The following is a 26,725-nucleotide window of genomic DNA, read 5'->3' as shown; positions in this document are numbered from 1 at the left end:
ACCTTATGAACTTTGGAAAAACAGAAAACCAAAAGTTAATTACTTTCATGTTTTTGGATGTAGGTGTTTTGTTCATAATAATGGGAAAGATAATCTAGGTAAATTTGACTCTAAATCGGATGAAGGAATATTCTTAGGTTATTCTACAACTAGTAAAGCCTATAGAGTCTTTAATAAAAGAACCTTAGTTATAGAAGAATCTATACATGTTGTTTTTGATGACTCTAGTGACATCTCGTCTAGTAAGAAGATTAATTTTGATGATGATGTTGAAATACTTGAAGAAAAGATAGATGAGATGGGATTTCAAGATAATAATCAAAAGTTGATTGAAGGAGAATCATCAAGCCAAGAGGGTATTGTGGATCATGGGCTAACTAAAGCTTGGAGGTATGCTCATGGGCATCCTAAGGAACTAATTCTAGATGATCCATCTCAACCCGTTAGGACTAGAGCATCTCTTAGGAATTTGAATAACCATCTAGCTTTTGTTTCACACTTTGAGCCCAAACATATAGAAGAAGCCGAAAATGATGTAAATTGGATAAATGCAATGCAAGAAGAACTAAACCAATTTACTAGAAACAAAGTGTGGAATCTAGTAGAGAGACCTTCTGAATATCCAATTATAGGTACTAAATGGATATATAAAAATAAGCTAGATGAAAATGGAATTGTTATAAGGAATAAGGCTAGACTAGTAGCAAAGGGTTATAATCAAGAAGAAGGCATAGATTTTGATGAAACCTTTGCTCCCGTAGCTAGACTTGAGGCTATTAGATTATTATTAGCATATGCATGCTCTAAGGACTTCAAACTATATCAAATGGATGTAAAAAGTGCTTTTTTAAATGGATATATTAATGAGGAGGTATATGTAGAACAACCTCCTGGTTTTGAAAATCATCAATATCCCAATCATGTATATAAACTAAACAAAGCACTTTATGGTTTAAAACAAGCACCTAGAGCATGGTATGAGAGGCTTAGCAAATTCCTATTAGAACATGAATTCTCTAGGGGAAATGTAGATACAACATTATTTCTGAAAAAGCAAAATAAGGATATGTTATTAGTACAGATTTATGTTGATGATATCATTTTCGGTGCTACTAACAATCGCCTCTGCGAAGAGTTTGCTGATTTGATGCAGAGTGAGTTTGAGATGAGCATGATGGGAGAGCTGAACTACTTCCTCGGGCTTCAAATCAAACAGTCTGAAGGAGGCATCTTCATCAATCAAGCTAAATATATCAAGGAGATGCTCAAGAAGTTTGATATGGAGGGAAACAAATCAATCAGCACCCCCATGAGCTTCATGCAAATTAGACCAAGATGAATCAGGTAAATCTGTAGATCAAAAACTTTATAGAGGTATGATAGGATCTTTACTGTATCTTACTGCAAGTAGACCTGATATTATGTTTAGTGTGTGCATGTGTGCTAGATATCAGGCTAATCCTAAAGAAACACACCTAGCTGCAGTTAAGAGAATTTTTAAATACTTAATAGGAACTAAGAACATAGGGCTATGGTACTCTAAAGAATCTAGCCTAAACTTAATAGGATACACAGATTCAGACTTCGCTGGATGTAAGCTTGATAGAAAAAGTACCAGCGGGTCGTGTCAATTTCTAGGAGAAAACCTTATCTCATGGTTTAGCAAGAAACAAAACTCGGTTGCATTATCCACTGCAGAAGCTGAATATGTTGCAGCCGGGAGTTGTTGTGCTCAAATCTTATGGATTAAACAACAGTTAGAAGATTATGGCATTAAACAAGATAAAATTCCCATTAATTGTGATAATACAAGTGCCATAAATCTAACTAAAAATCCAATTCAACATTCAAGAACTAAACACATTGAGATAAGACATCACTTCATAAGAGATCATGTATTGAATGGTGATGTGACACTCCAATTTGTTTGTACTGATAATCAATTAGCAGATATTTTTACAAAACCCCTAAGTGAAGAGAGGTTTAGTGTGCTTAGGAGGGGATTAGGAGTGATTGATCCATCCTAGTGGTAGTTTCCACTAGATTCATTGATTTTGATGATTACAATGTGGTTAAAATAGAGTTCCTTTTCAATGATCATCAAATCAGATCTTAATTAGGTGATTTTCCCTCATTTGGCACGATTATAGCATGATTTTTAGGTGCGTGCCAAGGTTAGAGACGACTCGAGTAAGTTACAGAGCCGGCTCCTAAGGGGGAGTCGACTCGCGCATTGGCGGGAGTCGACTCGCAAAGATGGCAGCAGAGGGGGAGTCGACTCGCATATTGTCGGGAGTCGACTCGAGGCCTACAGGCGCATAAGGAGAGTCGACTCGCGCATATTCTGGAGTCGACTCGAGGTCGAGTCAACTCGCGACTCAGTGGAGTCGACTCGCAGTCGGGATCCGACTTTTTAACCCTAGATTTGTCGTTTCGAAAATACTTTTCTCTCAAGCCGCCACTGTTCAAAAAGCCCTAGAGCCGACTCCTAGGTCGTCCCCGATCGTCTCCAACCCTTTTTCCGTCGATTTTTCACCGGTTCTTAGGGTTTTCGTCCGTTCCTAGGTCGTCTCCGGTCCGTCCCAAGCTTCCTCCGTCGACCCTTCTCCGTCCTTTAGGTTCTTCATTCCATTTTAGGTCAAAATGCCACGTAAGACCGTGGTTAGGAAGAGGTCCCGTCCCGAGGCCGGTCCCGAGCGGCGCTCCAAGGCGCGGCACGATCCCGCGAGGCAACCACCTCCGGCTCGTTCCCCGCCTAGGGCGGTTCCCGCGAGGCCATTGGCCGGGCAGGTCGTCTCCACCGGGAGGTATGTCGATTTCGACTTCCTCTCCCGGGAAGGGTTCACCATAGGTGAAAGACTTAGGGTCCAGGGCTTAGAGTTCTTCCTTACATTGGACCTCCCCACATATCCAGGGCTCGTTAGAGAGTTTTACGGTACCGTCCATCGGAAAGATGGGGGTATCGAGGACACAGTAGCCGGTGTCCCTGTGTTTGTCACGGAGGATCTTATTGGCCACATCCTCCACCTTCCACTAGTAGGGGTGGCTCCCACACATCCCGAGGACAGAGTTGAGGCCCTTACGGCCGTTTTCGGACATCCACCCCAGTCACCCGTAGACGAGGTATCCGCCAGCTCACTACCGATTGAGATGCGGATCCTCTTGAGTATACTGTCTAGGTCCATCTTCCCTAAGACAGGGAGATTTGATTTTGTAAATGAGAGGGACCTAGCTCTTATGTTCTATATGCTTCATGACACCCCAATCAACTTCCCTAAACTCATATATCGATACATGTGTGAGCCCCTAGATAGACCTAGGCTCACCCTCCCATATGGCATGATATTCACCCTTCTGTTTAGGGAGTACGAGGTTCCCATTCCTGAGGGGGAGCCCTTTCGCGCTTTGCGATGGACTGATCGCACGCGTGCGGGGACCCTACACAGGATGGGGTTTCGGAAGAGAGAGGGGGTATGGGTTAGGAAGTCTACCCTCACCGCTCAGACCACCAGACCTTCACCCAGTCCTGAGCCCGATTCAGACTACCCAGACCTTCCAGACCATCCAGACCTTCCATCCACTCCTCCTGCTCCTACCACCTCCGCCGGACCTTCCTCCTTGGCACCACCCTCTATGGCGGTCCGGATTGATCCTGAGCAGCTCCGGGAGCTGCGACAGGAGATAGTCAGAGAGGTGAGGGATGAGCTGCTTCGAGAGCTCCGAGGTGCGGTGCCTGCTCCCACTTCTGCACCCGTATCTTCTCAGTTGGTCCCTTCCTTGACAGCCGTGAATGACATGACGGCTCATGTACGGGAAGAGATCTACAATGTCCGGAGTTTGGTCCAGGCCCAGTTCCAGAGCATGAGTGAGGTCACGAGCACCACTCGACAGATGCGAGAGGACATAGGTCGTGACATGCACACCACCACCGAGGGGGCCGAGCGCTTGTCGAATGTACTCATCGACAAGCTGGACGCACTTCAGACGTCAGTGACTGGGCTTCAGACGTCGGTGACTGAGCTCTCCACTACACATAGCAGAGCCACTACGTCTATTATCACGCAGCTCGGACATGTTACAGATGCAGTCACCCTCCTCATGGAGCAGAGCCGATTGAGAGGAGGAGCACCATCCTCGAGAGGAGGAGCCACCTCATCGAGAGGGGGAGATACATCCTCGAGGGGGGATCTTCATCCTCGAGGAGACCATAGATGTTCTTTTTGTTTTGTTTTGTATTGTTTTGCTTTACTTATTGTATGCTCAAATGTATTCACATTCATATCAATACAATGAGTAGACATCTTATCTTCATTTCTGTGCCATTTGATGATTGGTTGTGCCATTTGTGCCATTGATTGTGTGTGATTACCTTCTTTTTGATATGATGACAAAAAGGGGGAGAAATATGTATAAAATATGTAAAAGGGGAGAAACATGGATAAAATATGTAAAAGGGGAGAAACATGGATAAAATATATAAAAGAAATCAATAAAAAGATAAACTCTTAAAAACACACACAAATTTGTTCTAAGTGGATTCGGTATCTCGAGGCTCATTATCTCTCTTTTGGGGCTCCTAATAGAGTAATCTCCAGAATCTATTCAAGGGATATTCGGAGATTAGCTGAATCCTACTCATGAACAAATTGACAGATTTTCCCTCTAAAAACCAAAAAATTCAGTTCAAAAACTTCAAAGCATTAAAAGAAAATTCAGAGAATCAAAACATAGTTGAATGCATATGTTGAGGGAGAGAATCTGAATTTTAATCAAACTAAATCATTAATGACATATAAGCCAAACAATTGATTGCATAATATGAAGGCTTATATAATTCCAAATGAAAGGGGGAGCTTTAACTCCGAAATTTAATGTTTCACTCCTTTCAAGCTTGGATAAATTGAATTACCAGACATTTGAATTCATTTATGGATTTTATTTCATTATTTATTGAGCAATTCATTTTACATATACTCAATGTTTTGTCATCATCAAAAAGGGGGAGATTGTGGAGTGATTGATTAAAACCCCATTTGATTTTGATGAGCTCAAAGCATTTGAGTATATCTTTTAATTACTAATGAATTCAATTGAGTGTTTCAGTGAAAATCCTGTCTAAGTGTCCCAAGACTTGGTTCATAATTGTTGGATAAGTTAAGGAGTCTGTTTGAACCAATGTCTGAGACTCGAGTCGACTCCCGAGTATCACGAGTCGACTCCAAGCGTATCAAGTTCACTGGCACGAGCTCGAGTCGACTCCAGATGAGTACGAGTCGACTCCGACTGAGAACAGACAGAAGAACAGAAAGGATCAACTCAGAACCTGTCAACAAGTCGACTCCTGAAGTGCGCGAGTCGACTCCAATGTTCACCAAGTCGACTCCAGGGAAGTAAGAGTCGACTCCAAGCAGTCACAGGCAGAAAAGTCAGAGAGCAGTTTTCGGGTCTGAGATTCGAGTCGACTCCAGTGGAACGCGAGTCGACTCCGATGGTTGACAGGTCGACTCCAAAGAAAGCAAGAGTCGACTCTCAGCGGTACACAAAGAAAGTCAGAGACCATTTTATGGACTCTGAGATTCGAGTCGACTCCCGCAATACGCGAGTCGACTCCAAGACACCGCGACCCCAAGACAGACAGAAAACCAAGTTACTGCCTCTGAGATTCGAGTCGACTCCCAGACAGCTCGAGTCGACTCCAAGACAGCTTCACGTCAAAAGGCAGAAGACCATCTTTCGGAAACTGAGAGCCGAGTCGACTCCAAGGAAGTTCGAGTCGACTCCAAGACTGGACGAGCCAAAAGACAGAGGATCGGGAGTTCGGGCTCTGAGATTCGAGTCGACTCCCAGGACAGTCGAGTCGACTCGAGTGGACAAAATTCAAAATTGGATCCACGGACTTCAGTGGATGAGCCGACTCCAAAATTGCCAAGTCAGCTCCAGAAGTTGACGAGTCGACTCCAGGTCAAGACGAGTCGACTCCCAGTCGTGAAGGCAACTTTAATTCAAATTTGGAACAGTTGCCGAGTCGACTCCGGAAAAGCTTGAGTCGACTCCCGCTACAGCCGAGTCGACTCCTGATCGCGCGAGTCGACTCCAACCCACCAACGGTCATATTGTCAGGCTGCGCAGAGTGTTCAGAACGGGCAGAAAAAGCACTCTAACGGCTAGTTTCCGTGGGGGTTGGCTTAAATAGCCACAGAGGACTGTAGCTAAAAAGAGAACAACTATTTCACTCCAACTAATCAAGCATTCAAGCTCTGCAACGTGCTCTTCAACGAAAAAGAGGAAGATCTGCATTTACTGCTTCCAACTACATCTTCCCAGCAATTAAAGCCTCCTTCTCCTGCATTCAAGTCGACTACTCTTTCAAGAGGAGACCAGAAGTTTAAGAAGCCATTCCTCATCTCCAATCTAAAAGCGTTTGAGGCTTCTTAACTTCATTTATTGTTCATATTGTTTTCATCTGCTTTTTGAGAAGCTCATTTTCTGTTTTCTTTCCACAACTTGTATTTACTTGGTTCAATCGGGGATTGAATCAAGGGGATTGAGGTTGGTTGGTGAGCCGAGTTAAAACCAACGTGTGTAAGGGTTCGATTGTGATCCCGGAAAAACAATCGGGGGTGGTTCTAGTCGGTGAGCCTGGGAAAACCGACCGAGTTCGTTGTGAGCTCGTAAAACAACAAGTTTGGTTGTGAGCTTGGAAAACAACCGGCTGTAATCCAAGGGAATTATAGTGAATTCCCAAGTGAGACTTGGGGAGTGGACGTAGGAGCAAGGGTTAGCTCCGAACCACTATAAAACTTGTGTTTGTGATTGATTGTCTCTCCTTCTTCTCATTTCATATTACTCACAGCACATAGTAATTAATTAAATAACTTGCAATAGTTTTTAATTAATCATCCATAACGTTTTAAATTATCTAAATTATTTTAAAACCCAATTCACCCCCCTCTTGGGTTGTCTATCTAGGCAACAAGGATTGATAAAGCATCCCATGAAATTGAAGCATTAATGAAAGCGCTCAATCAGTCTCAGGGAGATAACTTTAGAAGATTAATGCTAGCAATTCATAAGTTTGTGGAAGCTGCTACTGCGGCTCTTGAGGGTGCTGGCCAGTAAGGCACATTTTGTAGACATCTAGGGTTCATCTTTTTGTAAAGCCCTAGGCTTATATGAAACTCCTTCTTTTGTGTTTGCAATCAATCCTTGTAATGGCATCAAATGTTGTAATGCTATATAAATGCCATATCCTTTCTTTTTGAATCTTGGAGTATGTTTTTTTTTTTTTAATATTGTGATGTGCTATGGATGTTAAAATGTCATAATATACCTTGAATGTTCAAACTTGACAATGTGCAACCATTTCACTATTTTGCCAACTTGACAATGCATATGAAACAGGGGGAGCACAACTTGTAATAATTGAATTTAAATGGTCTGAAATGAATTCCAAAATAAAGGGGGAGTAAAATTCACTTTCCCAAATCATTGAATGTTTCATGTTAATTAGATATAAATACTGAATTCTAATCTAAAAAGCAACATGGATGCTGAAATCTTATTTGCAAATCTGAAAAAGGAAGTAGAACCATTCAAATAGGCATCGCATTTTGGGGACATATTTTGCGGAACACTGTCAGCATGTCCTGCTGCCTGGCACTAATTTGTCCCCTTCATTGTTGATGACAAAAAGGGGGAGTAGAACCAATATGGAATGCAAAATGCAAAATTTTTATTTTTATCACACTCATACTTGAAAGTTTAATTAGAATCAACAAAATGAAAAGATAAAATTGAAAAATATTGGCTTAATGACATTTGTCCTTCTGGAAAAGAAAGGGAGAGTCAAAAGTATTTGGCTTTTGATTGTCTTTAGCATCAATATTTCATCAATTTACACTTTAACTTGATTCAAATCTAAAAGTGATAGATGATATGCCAAAATTGCTCAAAGAGCTACTAAGATCAATGCTTATGCATAAGTATAGAACTGACAATTGACTATACTGAATTATGCATACTGTATCTAGCTCTAACCAAAACACAATACTTGTACATCTGATCAAATACTGTGTATATGTTTAATTTTAAATTTTGCATATACTCAGTGTTTTGTCATCATCAAAAAGGGGGAGATTGTTGACCCCCTAATGGATTTTGATGAATACAAAACACTAGAGAATAATTCCCTTTATATTGACAATTTACTTGAGCATTTTAGGTGTTTAACTAAGAATATTGTTAAGTATTGTCAAGGCATGTTCCCGTATTTTTTCGTGGATTTATTGAAGATTTTTGAGATAAAGAAAATGGATCAGGGGCAGCCGAGACGTCTCCGGCTTGTTCCAGAGACGTCTCCGGTACGCAGAGAAGAAGCTGGGACGTCTGGAGACGTCTCCAGCACTTGCCGAGGCGTCTCGCAGGGTCGGAGTCGACTCTCGGCTTTCCAGAGTTGACTCTCTCAGAGACGGCAGAAAGGCCGTTTTCAAGGGATGCGCGCGAGTCGTCTCCGAAGGACGCGGGGCCGACTCTCTCAGGGATTCCAGAGGACCCGTTTTTCGTTGAGAAAACGTCGGAGCCGTCTCCGACGTCGCGGAGTCGTCCCCGCGCATAAAGCACAAAAAATCCCGAGACGTCCCCCGAGGCATGCGAGCCGGCTCTCTCAGAAAAATAGAAAAACAAAAAATCGGGCTGTTCTTCTTCGGAATCGTCCCCAGAAAGCGCCGAGTCGACTCCGATATTGTCGAAGGATTTTTTATATAGCCGAGACGTCTCTCGTTCAAGCGGAGACGTCTCCGGAATGCCTGGAACGCGACTGACACATTTTTGCAGGTTTTCTTTTTAAATCCTAACAGCTCTATTTTTGTTTCTAACGGATTTATTGCTTGCAGAAGTATAAAAAGGAGTTTTTAAGTGCATGAAAAGAACTTCTCACCCACCTAACACTAAAGCATTCAAGAGAGAAGAAAGAGAGAGAGTCTCAAGGGAGTTGGTGCTTTCAAGAGGATAAATCAAGTGCATTCAAGCCTTCTTCATCTGATTTCGTGCTCATCTACTCGCTCCTACTCGGCAATCAAAGCTCGCATTCAGGCCGACGTGATCCACATCGGAAGAACCACCATCATCCAAGCTTTCAACGGGAAAGAGGGTTCTTCCGGTTTTGTTGTTCTTTATTGATTTATTTGCTTTCATAGAAGCTTTTAAATTCTTGTAAAACTCTTAAACATTGTGCTTGTTCCAGTCAAGGGACTTGGAACAAGGGTTAGGCGTCCCAAGCCTAGTTTAAATTGGGAGATTGTAGGGTTCGTTGTTAGCCCGGGTTAAAACAACGAGTTGGGTAGTTCACTCGAAAAACTACCAGACTGTAATCGCCGATTATAGTGGAAAATTTCCAAAGGTGTTTGGAAAGTGGATGTAGGAGCAGTGGAAGCTCCGAACCACTATAAACCTCTGTGTTTGCGATTGATTGTGCTTACCGCTTTATTTTCATTCTTGCACCTACACTTGTGTGCATTGTTTAATTAGACTAAAAATTTTAAAACACCCAATTCACCCCCCTCTTGGGTGACCATCTCTGGGCAACAATTTCTAAGAAGATGCTTGGGGAGTGGATGTAGGTACTTGCGATGCACCGAACCACTATACATACTTGTGTTTGTAATATTTTTCTTGTGCATCTTGTTTTACTTTCATACTTGCATAGTGTAGTTGCTTTAGCTTAATTTTTCACTGCTTTACTTTTAATTGTCTGGAACTTAAGCAAGATAACATCTTATCATTCCGCTGCATTCTATTCAAAGTTAATTTCATCAAATTATATTTTGATTTTTATAATCTATCTGCTCATTGCATGGGTATCATTTTTGTACATATTAAATAGAAAGATGAGAGAAAATTCAGCCCCTCTCCAAAATTCAAAAAAATCAAAAAAAATCATAGAAACATAGTTTAAAATAGCTATTTTTTTAAAAAAGTTATCTAGATATGTTTAAGTTATCTAAATATATTAAACATATATGTATACGTCAAAGTTATCTAAATATATTTAGAAATATTTAAAATTATTTTATGAATTTACAATAATAGAAAGGTGTCCATCCATAATCCCACAAAGAAATATTTTAGAAAAAAATATTTATCCAATGCATATATTATTTTAGGAAAGTATAAAAATTTTAGAGAATATTTAAAGCTATCTATTTAGAGTACTCACGATGAGTCCTCATGCATTGAAAGCCATTATAAATATCACCATGCACTAAAATCTTCTTAATTATTTTAAAAAATAATTATGAGAAATATTATTTGACGCCATCCATTTAGAAATTATTCAGAGAAAAAAATTATTTTAGAAAGCCTACTTCTTAATTTTTCATGAAACATGCAGAAATTTCTTAATTATTTTTAGGAAATATAGAATCTCTTATTAATTATTTTAAGGAATACAAAATCTCTTCTTTTTTAATTTTTGTGGATCCCTATTTAAGAAATATACAAATTATTTGAAGGATGAAGAAACTTTTTAGAATATTTGAAGCTATCGATTCAAAGTCCTCCCGCATCGGAAGCCATTAGAAACATCGTTGGACATTGAACTCTTCTTAATTATTTTAAAAAAATATTTTAGAAAAAAATTATGGAAAAAGATTATGTCAACTTGCCTGGTTAGAAATTTCTTAGAGAAAATTAAGCTTTCTTTCTAATTATTTTAGAGAATATTTTCTTCCACCTAGAATTTTTTTTTTTTGGAAATATGGAAATTTTTATTAATTATTTTAAAAAAATATGAAAATTCTTCTTACTTATTTTTTACCATGCTCTATTGACATGTAAAATCCTCTCTCTCTCTCTCTCTATATATATATGCCAATCAACAAAACTTTCTTAATTATTTTTTATCAATCTCTATTTAAATTTGATATGAAAGGAAAAAATTCTAAAAATATTACCTTCCAATTTATATGACGATAGTCAAAGTGATTGGAAGGATTAGAGTTGATTTTTAAATAAATTCTACTTATAATTTATTTTTTAAAAATTATATATTTTAAATATTTTATGAAAATACAATAATAGAAAGGTGTCCATCTATAGTCCCACAAAGAATTTTTTTTTAAAAAAATATTTATCCCATGCATATATTATTTTAGGAAAGCACAAAAATTTTAGAAAATATTTGAAGCTATCTATTTAGAGTACTCATGCATTGGAAGCTATTAGAAATATCACCATGCACTAAAATCTTCTTAATTATTTTAAAAAATAATTATGAGAAAATATTATTTGACGCCATCCATTTAGAAATTTCTCAGAGAAAAAAATTAGTTTAGAAAACCTACTTCTTAATTTTTTCATGAAACATGCAGAAATTTCTTAATTATTTTTAGGAAATATAGAATCTTTTATTAATTATTTTAAGGAATAAAGAAACTCTTCTTTTTTAATTTTTGCAGATCCCTTTTTAAGAAATATACAAATTAATTTCAGGATAAAGAATTTTTTTAGAATATTTGAAGCTATCTGATCTGTTAAAAATATCGTTAGACATTGAACTCTTCCTAATTATTTTAAAAAAATTGGTTAGAAAAAATCTATGTAAAAAAGATTATGTCAAGTTGTCTGGTTAGAAATTTCTTAGAGAAAATTAAGCTTTTTTTTAATTATTTTAGAGAATATTTTCTTCCACCTAGATTTTTTTTAATTTTTTGGAAATACAGAAATTTTTATTAATTATTTTAAGAAATATGGAAATTCTTCTTAATTATTTTTTCCGTGCTCTATTGAGATGTAAAATCCTCAATATATATATATATATATATATATATATATATATATATATATGCCAAATAATAAAACTATCTTAATTATTTTAGAAAACACAGAAACTCTTATTAATTATTTAAAAAATATAGAAACTTTCTTAATTTTTTTTTATGAATCTCTATTTAAATTTGATATGAAAGAAAAAAAATTCTAAAAATATTACCTTCCAATTTATATGACGATAGCCAAAGCGATTGGATGGATTAGCGTTGATTGTTAAATAAATTCTACTTATAATTTATTTTTTGAAAAATATATATTTTTTATATATAAATTTATATTTATATTTCCAATATTTCGCGCATCGCGTACACGAGAATCATTCTTATTCATTATCAAATAATTTTTTATGTGAAATTAACAAAATATTTTAATTACCTAATCAGCATCCCCACGGTTTGGTTCAAGAATTCCCAAGCCTCCCTGTCCCTCCCGGATTTTGAGCGGATCAAAATCAGACATGGACAGCTAGCACGCACTCGCAACTGACGGTGGAGATGGGCGGGCCGTGTACCCAAGGGGTTCCTGTTTCCCTTTAAAAACCCCACCCGACCAAAACCCTAAGTCTTCCTCTCTCTCTCGCTCGCCATCGCCTCTTCTCTGTCTTCCCCGAACCCTTCCAAAACCCCCTCTCCTCCTCTACTTTCGTATCGATCGACATGGAGTTCTGGGGTAAGCTTTCTTTTTCTCTCTGTATTAGGGTTTTATTGCCCTAATTTCCGTCAAAGATCTTGTTAATGTTTTCCGAGGATCTCCCTTTTCCGCTCATGATCTTGAATCCTACGTTGAACTCGCAATCTTCAATAATTCCTTTTTTTGTGTCGAGGGAACTTGTCGTTCTTATCATCATCGATATGCTGTTTTCTTTTCCTTTCCTTTTTCTTTTAATAGTTTTTGGATATCATAGACGGGTGCGTATCTTTCTGTCGTTTTCCCCCCCCATTGGGACCAATATGTTTATGTTTTTATATTGTGTCTTCTGATCAGCTTTAGATTTTATTTCTCCTGCTTTAAATATTTTTGGACTTTTCCGGTTATTGCATGTTCATATGATCATGTCTTAGAAGAAATGGATTCTGAAGATAAATTATGTTTCTGGAGTGAAAATGTCTGCTGAAAAAAAAAAAACGTTTATTGTTTTACTTGTTATATTATTCTGATATATATTTCTTAGCTTCTGGACTGTTTGTGCTCCTCTGACTTTTGCATCTCATATTTATTTTTAGTAAAAGATCCTTCACATTTTTCCTTTTTTATGGAGGATATATCGAATGGTGATGTAAGTATGGCCAAACTATTAGTCATCCCGACAGGACGCTTTAACATATAAGAGGTGCAAACAAATTGTAGATAAATAGTTTTCGCTAAAACTAATTTGAATGGTCGGATCGGTTTTCCTCTTTAAAGAAATTATGTGCGGATTTATAATGTAGTTTAAATTTGCTGGCATTCTAATTAATATTTATAAATTTCAGTCTGACTGGATTGACTAATGATATTTGGTAGTTGTGGGTTTTTTTTATTAAATTTATAACTTGTGGTGGAGGGATTTTTGCAAAATGTTTGGACTGGTGCTGCTGTGCTGTGTACCTCAGCAAATTTTTATATGAGAGGGAAAAGAAAGGAGGTAGATGTGTCAGTCTATTAAAAATAAAAAAATCTTTAAGAGTTATTATTAACTTATTTGTTTTTCGTTTTGTGTGCGGTATAAGTTCAGCAAATATAATCATTTATGTGTGTAAGCTCAGAAGATACTTGGTTGATCATATCTAGCTATATAGCTTTATGCATATTAGGTTGATTATGCCACTTCGGATGAAGATGTCTTGATGGCTATCTCTTTGCTTTCCCAATCTATTTTAGTATATTAACTTTGCCATGAATTGGACATTTCCCATTAATGTGACTATAAAATTTACATAGGCATCTCGTCTTTCATTAAGTCAACAGGATGTTCTTTTCCTTTTTGTTTTTTTACATAGTCCTATTGTAAAAGCCAATGCCTCATTCATCACCATTATCGTTATCTGTTTGCTTAATATATGTTTTTTGAGAATTGCGGGAAATAACCTTCCTAAATGCCATAAAGTATGAATCCTTTCTCTCTAGAAGCAACAGCACCATTAAATTTAATTGAGGCATCTCGACTATTAATAACCATATTCATTAGATTATATAAATGGCCCACCTCCTGGTCATGCAGCAAAGTAACACCAGATGTCGACTTTCTTGCCAATTTTGATGAGAGTCCAAATCCCATGTGGAAACCAACTTGGTTCTTGCTTTTTGATGGGATGCATGCTCTGAGATTTAGTAACAAATAAGATACCAACCTGACCTCATCTTTATGTCTTCATCTCATCTCATCTTTGAGACATGATTGTTGATTGTAATTCCCCTTCATCCATATCTGTTATTTATTTCCTTCTCCAACACTCTGTGATGCCTAACATTTTCCTCTCTTTGTCCTGAGATTCTGCACCATGCTCTAATGTTGGCAACCATGCTCCCACCATCTACGGCATTCCTGTGCTCTGATTTGATTTTTTGAATGAGAACTCACCACTGATGTTTGCTGACATGGAGTCTCACTTAATCACCGATGGAGGAACTTTAAGAGTATGTTCATAGAAAGAATAGGTACAAGACGTTCGAGGAATTTGGAGCTAGTTAAAGTGATGATGTTATTTAAAGAATATGAAGCCAGGGAATATGATATTTGCACTTTATTCCCTTTTTCTTGGTGTTGTATTATCATTTAGAAGTGCCATGACTAGTTTTCAATTAACTATAGTTAAAATAACCTGATAAGAGCTTCTGTCTGTATACTTTTGCTAGCATTACATTCATCTTTCAGAAATATTTGATAAAAAAAGCAGTCTGTATAATTCTATTAATAATCATAACCCGATCAAATTTAATGACAAATTTGTTTAAGCTTAATATGTTGTTGCACATGGGCTACTGTTAGTTTATTAAAGGTTGGAGTAACATGTTCACGGGTGTGTGCATGCATGCAATGGCGATACTTTCTCCATTTTGGGGAGTTGTTTGGTAAAGCTATTTTCATGTATTCTCATGATACAGACTATGCTATGAATTTATATTGGGGCATGTGTATTGTGCGTGCAATTTGGACAATAGGACTATGCTAGTCTTGTACTTTTGTTATCTTAAGTCAGACTATTCTATTTCATTATTTTGATATGCTGCAACTGGAGGTATTTTTCAGGTGTGGAAGTTAAGCCTGGTGAGACTGTTAAGTGTGACCCTGGAGAGGACAAATATTTACATCTTTCACAGGTTTTCTTTTGACTCTATCTATGTTTTAGGTCTCCAGTAATGTTTGTTAGAACTATTCTGTTGCTAATTATTGTATGCTTCATGGTATAGGCATCGCTCGGGGAAGTAAAGAAGGACAAGGGAAATGAGAATGTACCCATCTTTGTGAAATTCAATGATCAAAAATTAGTCCTTGGAACTCTTTCTGCTGAGAAATGTGCTCAAATTTCATATGATTTAGTATTTGAGAAGGAATTTGAATTATGTCACAGCTCCAAGAATACGAGTGTCTATTTCTGTGGCTATAAGACTGTTGTTGCAGATGATGATGAATATCCTTTTTAGTTTTTTCCTTGCAAGTTATCTTTAAGTAAATTTATATCCCTCCTCCCTCGTCTTGCTATTTATTCTATGCCATATGAGCCTATTTGTACTTCTTATTTGTCATTGATTTCCTTGACCATGCTTTCTTTTCAATTTTTTCCACAACTGATGACTTTCCAGGTAATATATTTTAGTTCTCCTGTTTTCTCACTTGCTTTAGCTCTTTATTTTGTTCTTGCTTCACATAATGATTTTGCTGCTTTTCTTGTTCTTATATTCAGATAGCGACTTTGATTCTGATGAGGATATTCAACTAGGACAGAAGGTTAATGGTATGTTTTTGCAGTACAAGTCATAGGCTTGGCACATTTGTGTTATGTTTGAGTTAAAAAGTGCCAGTTGATGGGTTGGGGCTTTCAAGATTTATAGCATTAGGGATTTGCTGGTGTTAATAACCTGAGCATCTTTGTAATTCTCTTACATCTTCTACCATTTGTAACTGTAAGGTCATCTTTAAGCCAATTCTCAACTTTTTTTATAATATTTGATATTATCTGTCTAGAATCAGAAACCGATATTGTTTAATAGAAGTTACTTTATTGCAACATGTTTGTGTCTGAAATATCCACTTTGAGTGCTGCATCTGCCTCCCGCTGAGCTTTGGAAGCTAGCCCACCGCCCCCATTTGATTCAGAAGCTTGTCCCTGCATCTGCTTTTGAAGCTTGACCCTACGGTTGCTTCTAAGCATTTACTTTATTTTAGATGCTTCTTTCTGTACCTGTACCCAAATATGCTCCCGCGCTTGCTCCTGCTTCAGGCAACTAAGGTTCAGATGCTACCAATTATTTATTGACGTTACCTCTATATGTTGTGTTTTCATTGTGCTTCTGAAAGTTTGTAATGATCCTTTATTATCACCCTTTTGACGATTTTCAGGCAAAACTGAGGTTAAAGATGAGCGCACAAAGCCTTCAACTGGAAAGGTCAGTGTTAAGGTAGATGCTTCAGCTGCTAAGCCCAAGGTTAAGATAGAGGAAGCAAATAAGGCTGATAAACAGAAGGCAGATAAGGATGATGAAGTTGATGATGATGATGAGTCTGAAGAAGATGAGTCTGAGGATGTATCTGATGATGATGAGGTTTGTGCAAGGACTGAAAAATATGAGTTCCCCCACTTCATTTGATGAATTAATGCAGTCTTTGTATTCATTTTGATAATGTTAAATTCATTTTATTTGCTAGTTTAGGGCCTTATAGGTCACATTTGCAGTATATATAGATTATTTGATGATTGCTTAATCATGGAGTGATGATCTAATTATAGTGCAAAAACCATGCCTGAAGCAATGTCCAAGAATGTTAATATGTAGATTATCTTTCAGGACATGGCTGAGGCAGAGGATGAAAGTGATGATGTAGATGAGGATGCAAGCTCTGATGAGGAAGATGAAGCTACTCCACAGAAGGTACATCCATTGGTCATTGTTTAGGTTGTCTGTGCTGGAAGTTGTTTTATTAGTCTGCTTTACCCTGTCGTAGGTTGAAAGTGGCAAGAAGAGACCGGCAGGGTCTGCTTCAAAGACACCTGCTCCGGAGAAGAAGGCAAAGTTAGTTTCCCCAGTTGGAAGTCAGAAAACAGGTGGTCTATCTGCTTGTTAAAAGTTCAATTAAAAACATATTCTCCTAGATGCAATATAAACAAATACTCATATAGCTTCAAATAATGTCATAAAATTATATAGTTTTATTTGGCCATAAGCACTGATTCATTTTGTTGACTGGATTTACTTCAAGGTGGTGATGGCAAGAAAGGTGGTGGCCATACTGCGACCCCTCACCCTGCCAAATATGCTGGGAAGACACCTGCAACCAGTGACAAGTCTAAGCAGCAAACCCCCAAATCTGCCGGCTCAGTTAGCTGCAAGTCATGCAGCAAGTATGACATTTGCCACCATTTGATTTCACCCTTTTTAGGGGGAACACGTGTTATTTCATTTTTCACTCTGCAATAATATGGATACACTTTTCTCATAAAGCACTTGTTTTCTTTCAGAACTTTTAACAGTGAGAATGCTCTTCAAGCTCATACAAAAGCCAAACATGCAGCTGCAAAGTGAGCTGTGCAAAGAGATCATGGAAAAAGGTATTTTAGGGAGGAGATGGCAGGAGATGCTAAACATGACTGGTACTTTGATGTGCCTGTGGAAGGGGTTAGGTACTTGGGTGTCACCTTGTGGTATTTTAGGTTTTGCAATTTTCTGCATTTTAGTTTTATAATAGGAGCTAGTCTCCCCGTGCAGTACTTTTAACTAGACCTTAATTGATTATAATGCTTTTGGGAGGATCAGATTTCTTTTGAGTTTAGTATGTATGAATGCGATGATTGTTCTGTGATTGGATAATGGATGTTTGGTATCTTTTCAAGTAGTTTTTGGTAATCCTCCGATTTGCTGGGCCGTTGAGGGAACTGATTATATGCTTCTGGGGTTTGTCTTACCTATGTTGGGAGGATGTTTAGACCTATATCCTGCAGATTTTATGTTGAGGATGATTTGTATGGGGCAGGTAAAATAATGCTAGAGCAGGCAAGGATATGATTTAGTTTTGCTGACTGTTATTGAAACTCATATATTCTTAATTATTTTTGAGCTCTTATTTGGCATTGTTTTTGAGAGATAAAAAAAAAGTTTTTTGAAGGATTAAAAAGCTTTTTTAGTTTCTTTTGGATGATTTAGAGTTAGTTTGGTGAAAATTCTAAAATATTTTTTTTCTAAAAGTTGAAAAAATTATTGGAAAAAACCTTTGATTTGGAGTTTTTGATATGTCCACGTTTTTTTTAAGATGAGATTTGAGTCTTGGTAATGATTAATTTAAAAAATATTTTTTGATACTATAATATGATTAACAATATAATATTGTAATAATATAATAATATTATAAAGTTATATTGTATGAAATTATGATAATATTTTATTATTGTGCTCCTTATACTATAATAAGCATATTATAATATTCTAATATGATAATATGCTTAAATAATAATATAATATTTTTATTATATTAGAATACAATATAATATGATATTATAAAATTAAAATTTATTATTTATTATATTTTCTAAGTTGAATTTGAAAATAAATAATTTATAAATTTATAATACTTTATAGTAATATTTTTTGTTGGAGAATTGAAGGTGCTATATGGAGTTTTTTATTATCATTCTTTGGATGTTATAAGTATTTTTTTTGGGGAAAAGTAGCTATTTTAGATTGAATTATATTTGGTTGAGTATTACTTTTTTAAGAAAGTTATGTAAAATATTTATTATATTTTTAACAAAGAAAAAGATTTTGTTCATAGATTTTAATGGCTGTTGATAGTTTTGAAAAAAAAAGTTTAATTTTTAATTCCTGGAAAAGTAGCTTTCTCATGTCTTTTATAATTTTTTTTATGAAATATAAAATTTTATTTTTATTTTATGAAATATGAAAATTTTATTTTTATAAAAATGCTATTTTTTTATTTTTTTTTGAATTTTTTTTACCTCAAACATAGTGAGTCTTTTAAGTTATCAATAAATGAAATTTTTTTTTCAGCACTTCAGAAATATAATTAATAATAAATAATTTTTTTATTAAAAGTCTATTAGCAGAAGCTAGCTTTAGGCATGAGCTTTATTAGTTGTAGGAATGCTTAATAGATGTTGGGACCATGTTATAATTATTACAATGATTGTTATAAGAGTTTCAATCACCTCATAATTGGGAAAAATAAGAGGAAAAGATGCAACTATGTAAACCATATTTTGAATAGAATAGTGTTTTTAAATTCAAAATTTTACCCGAAATTACCTAGAAAAAGATTTTAGGGTTCAAATAATAATATTATTTTATTTAATAAAACTAAGAAAAAGATAGTGCTGTTAGTACCCATTGTTTTCTATCATATTCAAGGATCATCAAATTGGTACCGAGTGTCGTACCGGTCGACGCCTAGTGCATTTTGGTACCTGTTCGGACCAAACCGAACTGGTACAACAAATCAGTTGGCCCTAAAAAGTCTCATTTGTGGGAGTTCTCTCTCTTCTCGAATTTTTTTCTATGAATTTAAGTCTCATTTGATTTTTTTGATGTTTTCTTGATTATTTTTTTATGTTCTCCACGGATCGCTATCCAGTATCGGGTGCATCTTACTGCTTTAAAATGATACAAATTATAAGATATTTTTAAATTAAGATACAATCAATTACATACTTTTGAAGTCCAACAAACATACATAAAGATATCTAAAATCGGATCGAGTGGCGATGCCTCTCGTAGATATCCGAATCATCAGTATAATCAGGACGTACATCAACCCGCCCTTCTAAGCGGCGTTGTAGTCTTGTATATTTATTCCATAAGGAACGTACGCCGGATTATAAGTATTCTCGGATCTCTTATTGAAGCTCTGGCGCTAGCTGATAATACGACTGTGAAGGGGCCTATCCAAATATACCAGCAGCAAAATCTGACATGTGAGATGTTTCGAGCTGCGTATATTTATTCCATAAGGAACGTGCGCCGGATTATAAGTATTCTCGGATCTCTTATTGAAGCTCTGGCGCTAGCTGATAATACGACTGTGAAGGGGCCTATTCAAATATACCAGCAGCAAAATCTGACACGTGAGATGTTTCGGGCTGCATAGGGTAATAGCCACCGGAAGATCTCTCAGACGCATCATATCCATATCTCTATGGGTCATAGGTTGTCTGTGACTGTGGATAATGAAATCGAGTATATAACTCTGAACTTGATCAGTCTATGAATCCTACTTCACGTGCGAGGTTATTTGCAGCTATACCGTGTCCTCCTGAACGACCTCGAGGAGCTTGTCTTTTATATACAATCGTATCTTTGCGGACTCTATTAGATCGTGCATCGTGGTTTCTATTCTATGTTGCATGCGTAAATTTGGACTCATCGGTGTATCGAAAACCACCCTTCGGTTGTTTTGAAACTTGACTCATAAACTGGGACTCCACTTTCTCTTGTGCCAGTAGATCCATGACCACCACAACCATCATCGCTGCTGCTAAAGGACACTTTTCGACACTTTTCATTGGGGCTGTAAATGCCTTTTGTTTTTCTTTTTTAGTCTGCTGGATAGCTGCCTTCTTATCCTTCGTGTTCCTCTTTGTCTGTCTATGTCGCCTTCATGACCGAGTCGATTGGGTAGTGTAGTGGCCTCGTCTGAGCATCTCTCGATCATATCTTTGAGGGGATGTCTCGAACAAGGAGTCATGTGGTGACTGTTTCTCCTGTGGCTGTGGCTGATCAGTTGTAGGAATTTGTGAAATATTGTGCTCAGCCCATTTCCTGCATCGGCTCTAACCTCATTGGCTATGAAGCTAACCGATCGTGGAAGCGATCCTGACTCGTCAAGCTTCGGCTGCTTCTGCTGGCCCACAAGCCATCCGATCATAGGAACATCGTCATCATCAACGAAAGCACTGTGGATCGAATCTGCATACTTGAGCTTCACTCTCTTCTGAATGACTAGTCTCAATTTTAGATTGTAGTGGACATATACAAGATCGTTGAGGCACTTATATATCGAACGGTTTATTTGCTTGCTATGGAGGAGAGCAAAGGTGGACCAATTGTGCTCACAGCCACTTAAGGTGACTGTTTGGAAGAGGATTCAGATAGCTAGCCGCTTAAGATTTTTTATAGATAGCCCAAAATGAATTCATCATTTAGCTGCAAAAATATTAATTTAAAATAGATATAATATAGTACCATATTAGTAACTATCTAATGCCAGGTGAATGGCCTCCTGATGGGTAACATACCTGAATTCATACTTGTCTTACTCATGACAGCTGCCCGCTGTCTAAAGCTGTTGCTACCCTTTCTAAATAATTTGGTCTGTGGAAAAGAACCTGTTATACTATATTAATAATAGAAGATATCGGTTAACTTATATATATTACTTAAGTTAAGTTACCTCTTCTAGACGTAGGGCTGCAACTTCTGGATTAGACTTCTTGTAAATGACATTATGTAGAGCTATTAGAAGTTTGTCATCCACACCAATTCCAGCTATGTTGTACTGGAACCGAAGGTTCAAGTAGTATGATGCACATAGAGGAGACCGTCTTAGTAAAATTATATAAGTATAGGAGAATTCTAATTTTCAATGTTCTTGCTTACCTGCTAGATGCAAGAAGGCTATCAAGTGCAACATAGTTGGTAGCAAAGCGTGTGACTTCTAGTCTTAAAATCTCTCCCTGCAAACCTCCTCATTAGTGAAAGAACTCATGTATGGTTATAAGTATACAATTCTTTGGGCTGTCTCCACTGTATGCAACAATCTACGGATCTTCGCAATATCCATCAACATGAGGTCGATACAATGTGCTGAGGTCCAAAAAATATGTGGCCGCCGCTCCATAAGGATTCCTCCAATGGCCTTATAGTGTGACCCATTATTAGAGACGACCTGCACGACATTTTTTCCTCCTATCTGATCAATGACCTCCTCCATAAGTTTGAGGATGTATGTAGAGTCGTGCACCTGATTAGAAGCATCAACTGATTTGTGAAAGAAAGTCTTCGTATCATAGTATGTCAGAAAGTTGATGCTCCGCATGGTAGGACTGGTCCAACCTTCACACATTACAGTTAGTCCATATGTGGGTCACTTGCTCTTGTAAGAGGCAATTCATTTCTCTAGCTCCTTCTTATTGTTGTCAAGAAGCTCATCATAAATGTCCTTCGGGTCTAGAAAATCTACATCAGGATTGGCAGCCTGTATGACAGGAATGACAAATCTGTAGTATATATTATCTGCCACATTCGCTGGGATGTGGCTAAAGTGGAACCATGATCCAATAGATTGCCACATATCCTTCTTATCTTTTTTTAGCATTGAGTCAACCCTCTGCTGCTTTAAATCTCTATTGGGGAAGGCATGCAGATCTAAATCATGGATTGCTCCTCTTGGTGGAATTTCTCTAGATGACTTGCCTTCAGCATAGATGTATTTCGGCCTCCGCCTCTGCTAATGCCCTCTCTGATTGAGGAGATTCTCGTGAACTCTGGATAAGCCTCGCTGCTCGCAGAACCGAAGCCCGACTCGAAGAACAAGGGCCCAAATCGAACCCTATGCCTGGCCACCGCCTGCTACCACTGATCATCCAGACTTGCCTGCATGGCATCCTGAATTTGTGGCTCCTTGTCATCTGGAGCGGACCACTCCTCTGACTCTTTAGAATGATAGGAAGGTGGCTCTGCCGCTCGACATTCTACCTCGACCTTCTTCTTGGTAGCTCTCTCCTTCGCTTCTTTGAAATCAGCGAGGTTCTTCTTTATTAGCTGTTGAACCTTCTATGGGCATAATCGGCGCTTAGATACGTCACCGTAACCACCATCTAAGGCTTCGTTTGGAAAAGCTTTTGGGGGGCCAAAAGCATTTTCTCACCCTCCAAAAGCACTTTTAGATGAATTAGGAGTGTTTGATAAAAATTTCGGAAAGCTGTTTTAGCTTTTCTAGAAAGCTAAAAACAGTTTTTAGGAGAAGCCCATTTTGGAGCTTTTTGAAAAAGCACTTTTAGGCCCTGTCGGAAAGCTATTTTTTACCAAAATATCCGTGATAAAATATAACAATTTCACAAAATGTCCCTTTAATAATTGTTTAACCAATTTTATCACATAGCTAAAGAATTTGATATATTATGAGAAATTAATTTACGTTAATAATTATAATATTTTATAACTTTATTATGGTATTATACTATAAATATAATATTATATTACATTATATTATAATACATTGATAGGTTTTGTTAAATAATTTAATATTATATTAAATTATTATGCTATAATATACAATATTATATTACTATATTATAATAATATTATATTACATCATAGTAATATTGTACTATATCATATATTTATGTATTGATATATATTATATTTTATTATGCTCTGTTGTATAATATTATGCAATGTCTTTTATGGTCATTTTATCATACCAAAGGTACTTTATTAGTTTGTTTACTAAACACATGTTAAAGTGGTACAACACTTTAGAAATGTAGTTAGCAAAGAGCAAACAACTTTTTATAAAAGCTCTACTTCAGAAAACTATACTTCCAAAAGCTCTACTTTCAAAAGCTCTACTGCCAACAGCTCCCTCAAACGGGGTCTAAATGCTGCTTCAACTTGGTTATCCATTCTTTCTTGAACTCTTGGTTGCACCACTTGTACTGCCATAGGTGCCGGCCCTCCAGCATTCGCCCATGCTCCCAGCCAATATCACGTTATCAGTCCTTTTTTTCTTGATGGCTCCATTCTTACATCGGGTGGATCAAGTACACCAATTTATGAGTTATTTAAAATTAGCAAACTATTAATACAAGGACAATAAATTTTTTATCTCATAAAATACATCTAATTTATCTAATACATAACCCTATTTATTATATTTTTAATAATTTCTACTTTAAAGCCTATTTATATATCATAAATTCAAAAAATATGATTTTTAACTCACAAATTAATTCAGAATTTTGTAATACGTACTACTAATTTTTCTTAATTTTTGGTTTTAATTGTATATTTTAACTTATTTTTATACTTAAAATAATTTTTAATTAATAATATTTTAAAAAATAAATTTCAGCTTAGATCGATATAGAACCCAATAATGGATGCTACATATATTTTCTAGACCCTCAAGCATGCATAAAAGATTACTTACTTCTCATTTTTTTTTTTCAAATTTAGGTCTACGCTATTGTGCGCATGATCACATTAAAACTTTATGAATGGACACCAAATTTTTATATAGAGGAGCTTGCATACCCCTAAATACATTTCTTATTTTAAAGTTTTTATTTTTTATTTTTTTTAAAAAAAATATTTTCTTTAATCTAAATATATATTGATAATTTTAAAAAAAATATATAATTCAAAAATTAAAAATTTTTATGTCAGCATATACATCGTGTATAGATCTACAACATATAAAAAAAATATACCCATATTAAAAAATTTGGCATGATTTTCTCTTATTTTGCAATTTTTGAGCTACTTTTTCAAGGTCCCTACAAAAATAAAAAAGAAGATAGGAGAAAGGAAACACATCTTATTTAGCCTTGACTCTTCTGATAGCCTGAATCAATGTTGTTTATAGTTTTTTTCGAAAGAAAAATGGGCATGCATAAGTTTGGGAAGGCCTTCTTTGACCTTCCCCTTTAGCAGCGTTCGACTTTTAAAGATGAATGCTAAGCCACAACCATAGCGAGCACTATGGCATGACAATTATTGCCACCTCGTCCGCTGTGGCACTGCAGCACCTGATTTGGTGCGAACCGACCGGTTCACACCGAGTCTGAGTTGAACCGGATGGAATCGCCTGGTTCTGCCCAATTCTATTCGGTACCGGCCAGTTTCGGCTAGTCTTATTGAGGTTCCGGCCCCTATGGGTCCGGAAGCATTTTGTACTAGAAACTGACCTGGTCGGAGACTGAATCAGCTTGGTTTGGGCTAAACCGGCCAGTACGGCTCGGTTCAGCATTCCTTGATCATATTGTATATGATAACTACTAGTTTAGTGATTATTTTAGCATTAAAACTTTCAAAATTTTGCTTTTTGACACAATGGTTGGCAGAGAGGCCATGTCATTTAAAAAGTTAGTTTATTCAGAAGGTTTAAAAACCTCCCGAAGGCCATATTTCATACTTGTCCCTTATTTTTAACACTCTTGGATGTCATATTTTCATACTTGTCCCTCTTTTTTTACCATGTGTGCAACTCCTTGGCTGTATCTCAATCCATTTGATACTTGGCCTTTTCAAAAAATATTTTTCATTTATGTATTTCAATAGAAAATTTATTACTAAATTATTAATTTTTTATGGAAAAGTTTCTTTTCCCTTTTCTGTAGATTTTCTGGCAACCAAACTAATTGGTGCTGGAGTAAAGAACTAACATCAAAATAAAGAATTATCAAACAAACGAGTTAATTTGAATAAAGAATTTCCAAACACGGGCATAATTATTATTGGGGGAAATGATATTTTCTCAAGTAAAAAATTGTCCAACTCTCAAACTACACTGGCTTGATGAAATGATTAATTGAATGAAAGAAACGTATCACAATAGGAGGGTATCTGATCTTTCTTTTTTCGACAAATATATTAGGTGTCCTAGTCATAAAAATTTTAAATAAGTGGCTGGACATTATAGAAAAGTGATTTTATAGCTTAAAAATGACTATTTAGATTATTTATAGTCACTTTAATGATGCATAGATGTTTTGTTGGCTGCGAGTTAATGCTACAATGTTCAATGCAGAAAAACTTTCTAATACTATAACAAGAAATACTCAAGGTGGATGACGCAACGTAGGAAGAATAATTCACATAAAGGAACTGATAACAAAGAATATAGAGAGGAATAGAGTATGGATGGGAATACTAGATGTAGGAGTCCACCTTAGACAGTCTTGGAAATAGAGACTTATCCAAACAGAAGCCAAATTCTTCAGAAAAAAGGAAATGATTGTATTACTGGTATTCTGCCAATTACATACAAAAGACTTATATTTATAGACCAGAACTTGTAAACTTAGTAAATACTAATCCTGGAAAACTAAATTTTTGATTGAAGACTCATTAAATGACCCAATGTTCAAAGACTAGATTTGTTGACTGACTCTTATTTCCAAAGAAGACTTATTAATACCACACCAGAAAATTTTGACTCGCTATTTCTTCAAGGAAAACTCCTTAACACCAGACTAGATATTTTTAACTGACATTTGAAAGACTCAAAATAGAATCAAACACTATACTTGATGATTTAGATATTTTGACTAACACATAAAACAGAACTAAACACTATAGAGATAACCTTCAATTAAAATAACCGAATCAATTAAATCTGACACGGTAATCCAAGTGCTTTCTGAAATTGATTTTCCCTTCCATTTGACTAGAAACATTTTATAACTGCCCCTTCCCGTAGAAACAATTTGCTCGTCAAGAATATCCTCATTTTTGTCTACATTCTTTGGAACATAAGATAGTCTAATGGCAGGCTCCGTTTCATTTGTATTATCTTGATTTTCATGACAGAAACTGAGATCTTCTACATTAAATATTGGGCTGATCCTCAGGTAGCTCAAGTAAATAGGCATTTGGTCCAAGCCTTTTGAGAACCTTAATGCTTCATTAACTGAGTAAAGCACAAACTCTTTGTGGGACAGACAATATTTCCAGTATTTCATGGCTTGGACCA

The 26,725-nt window shown here is 36.4% G+C and overlaps 1 protein-coding gene and 1 long non-coding RNA gene across 2 annotated transcripts in view; one reads left to right on the top strand and one right to left on the bottom strand.

The window, feature by feature from the left end:
• Positions 1 to 12,281: 12,281 nt before the first annotated feature.
• LOC103698848 (histone deacetylase HDT2-like) lies at positions 12,282 to 17,857 on the top strand. Its single transcript, XM_008780896.4, has 10 exons — positions 12,282 to 12,495; positions 15,056 to 15,126; positions 15,217 to 15,437; positions 15,593 to 15,609; positions 15,711 to 15,761; positions 16,367 to 16,569; positions 16,813 to 16,896; positions 16,970 to 17,069; positions 17,225 to 17,366; positions 17,484 to 17,857. Exons 1-10 carry the CDS (start codon positions 12,483 to 12,485, stop codon positions 17,545 to 17,547), a joined length of 966 nt encoding a protein of 321 aa, XP_008779118.1. The 5' UTR covers positions 12,282 to 12,482; the 3' UTR covers positions 17,548 to 17,857.
• Positions 17,858 to 25,965: 8,108 nt separating this feature from the next.
• LOC120111850 overlaps positions 25,966 to 26,725 on the bottom strand; it is a 3,381-nt gene continuing 2,621 nt past the window's right edge. Inside the window, exon 2 of the long non-coding RNA XR_005513252.1 lies at positions 25,966 to 26,725. This exon is cut by the window's right edge and continues 471 nt beyond it. This is a non-coding gene — a long non-coding RNA (uncharacterized LOC120111850).

This window comes from Phoenix dactylifera, chromosome 9 (assembly GCF_009389715.1).
Source record: "Phoenix dactylifera cultivar Barhee BC4 chromosome 9, palm_55x_up_171113_PBpolish2nd_filt_p, whole genome shotgun sequence".
Lineage (NCBI taxonomy): Eukaryota > Viridiplantae > Streptophyta > Magnoliopsida > Arecales > Arecaceae > Phoenix > Phoenix dactylifera.
Note: the sequence above shows the minus strand (reverse complement) of the source record. Positions and strands in the feature narration are given on the sequence as shown.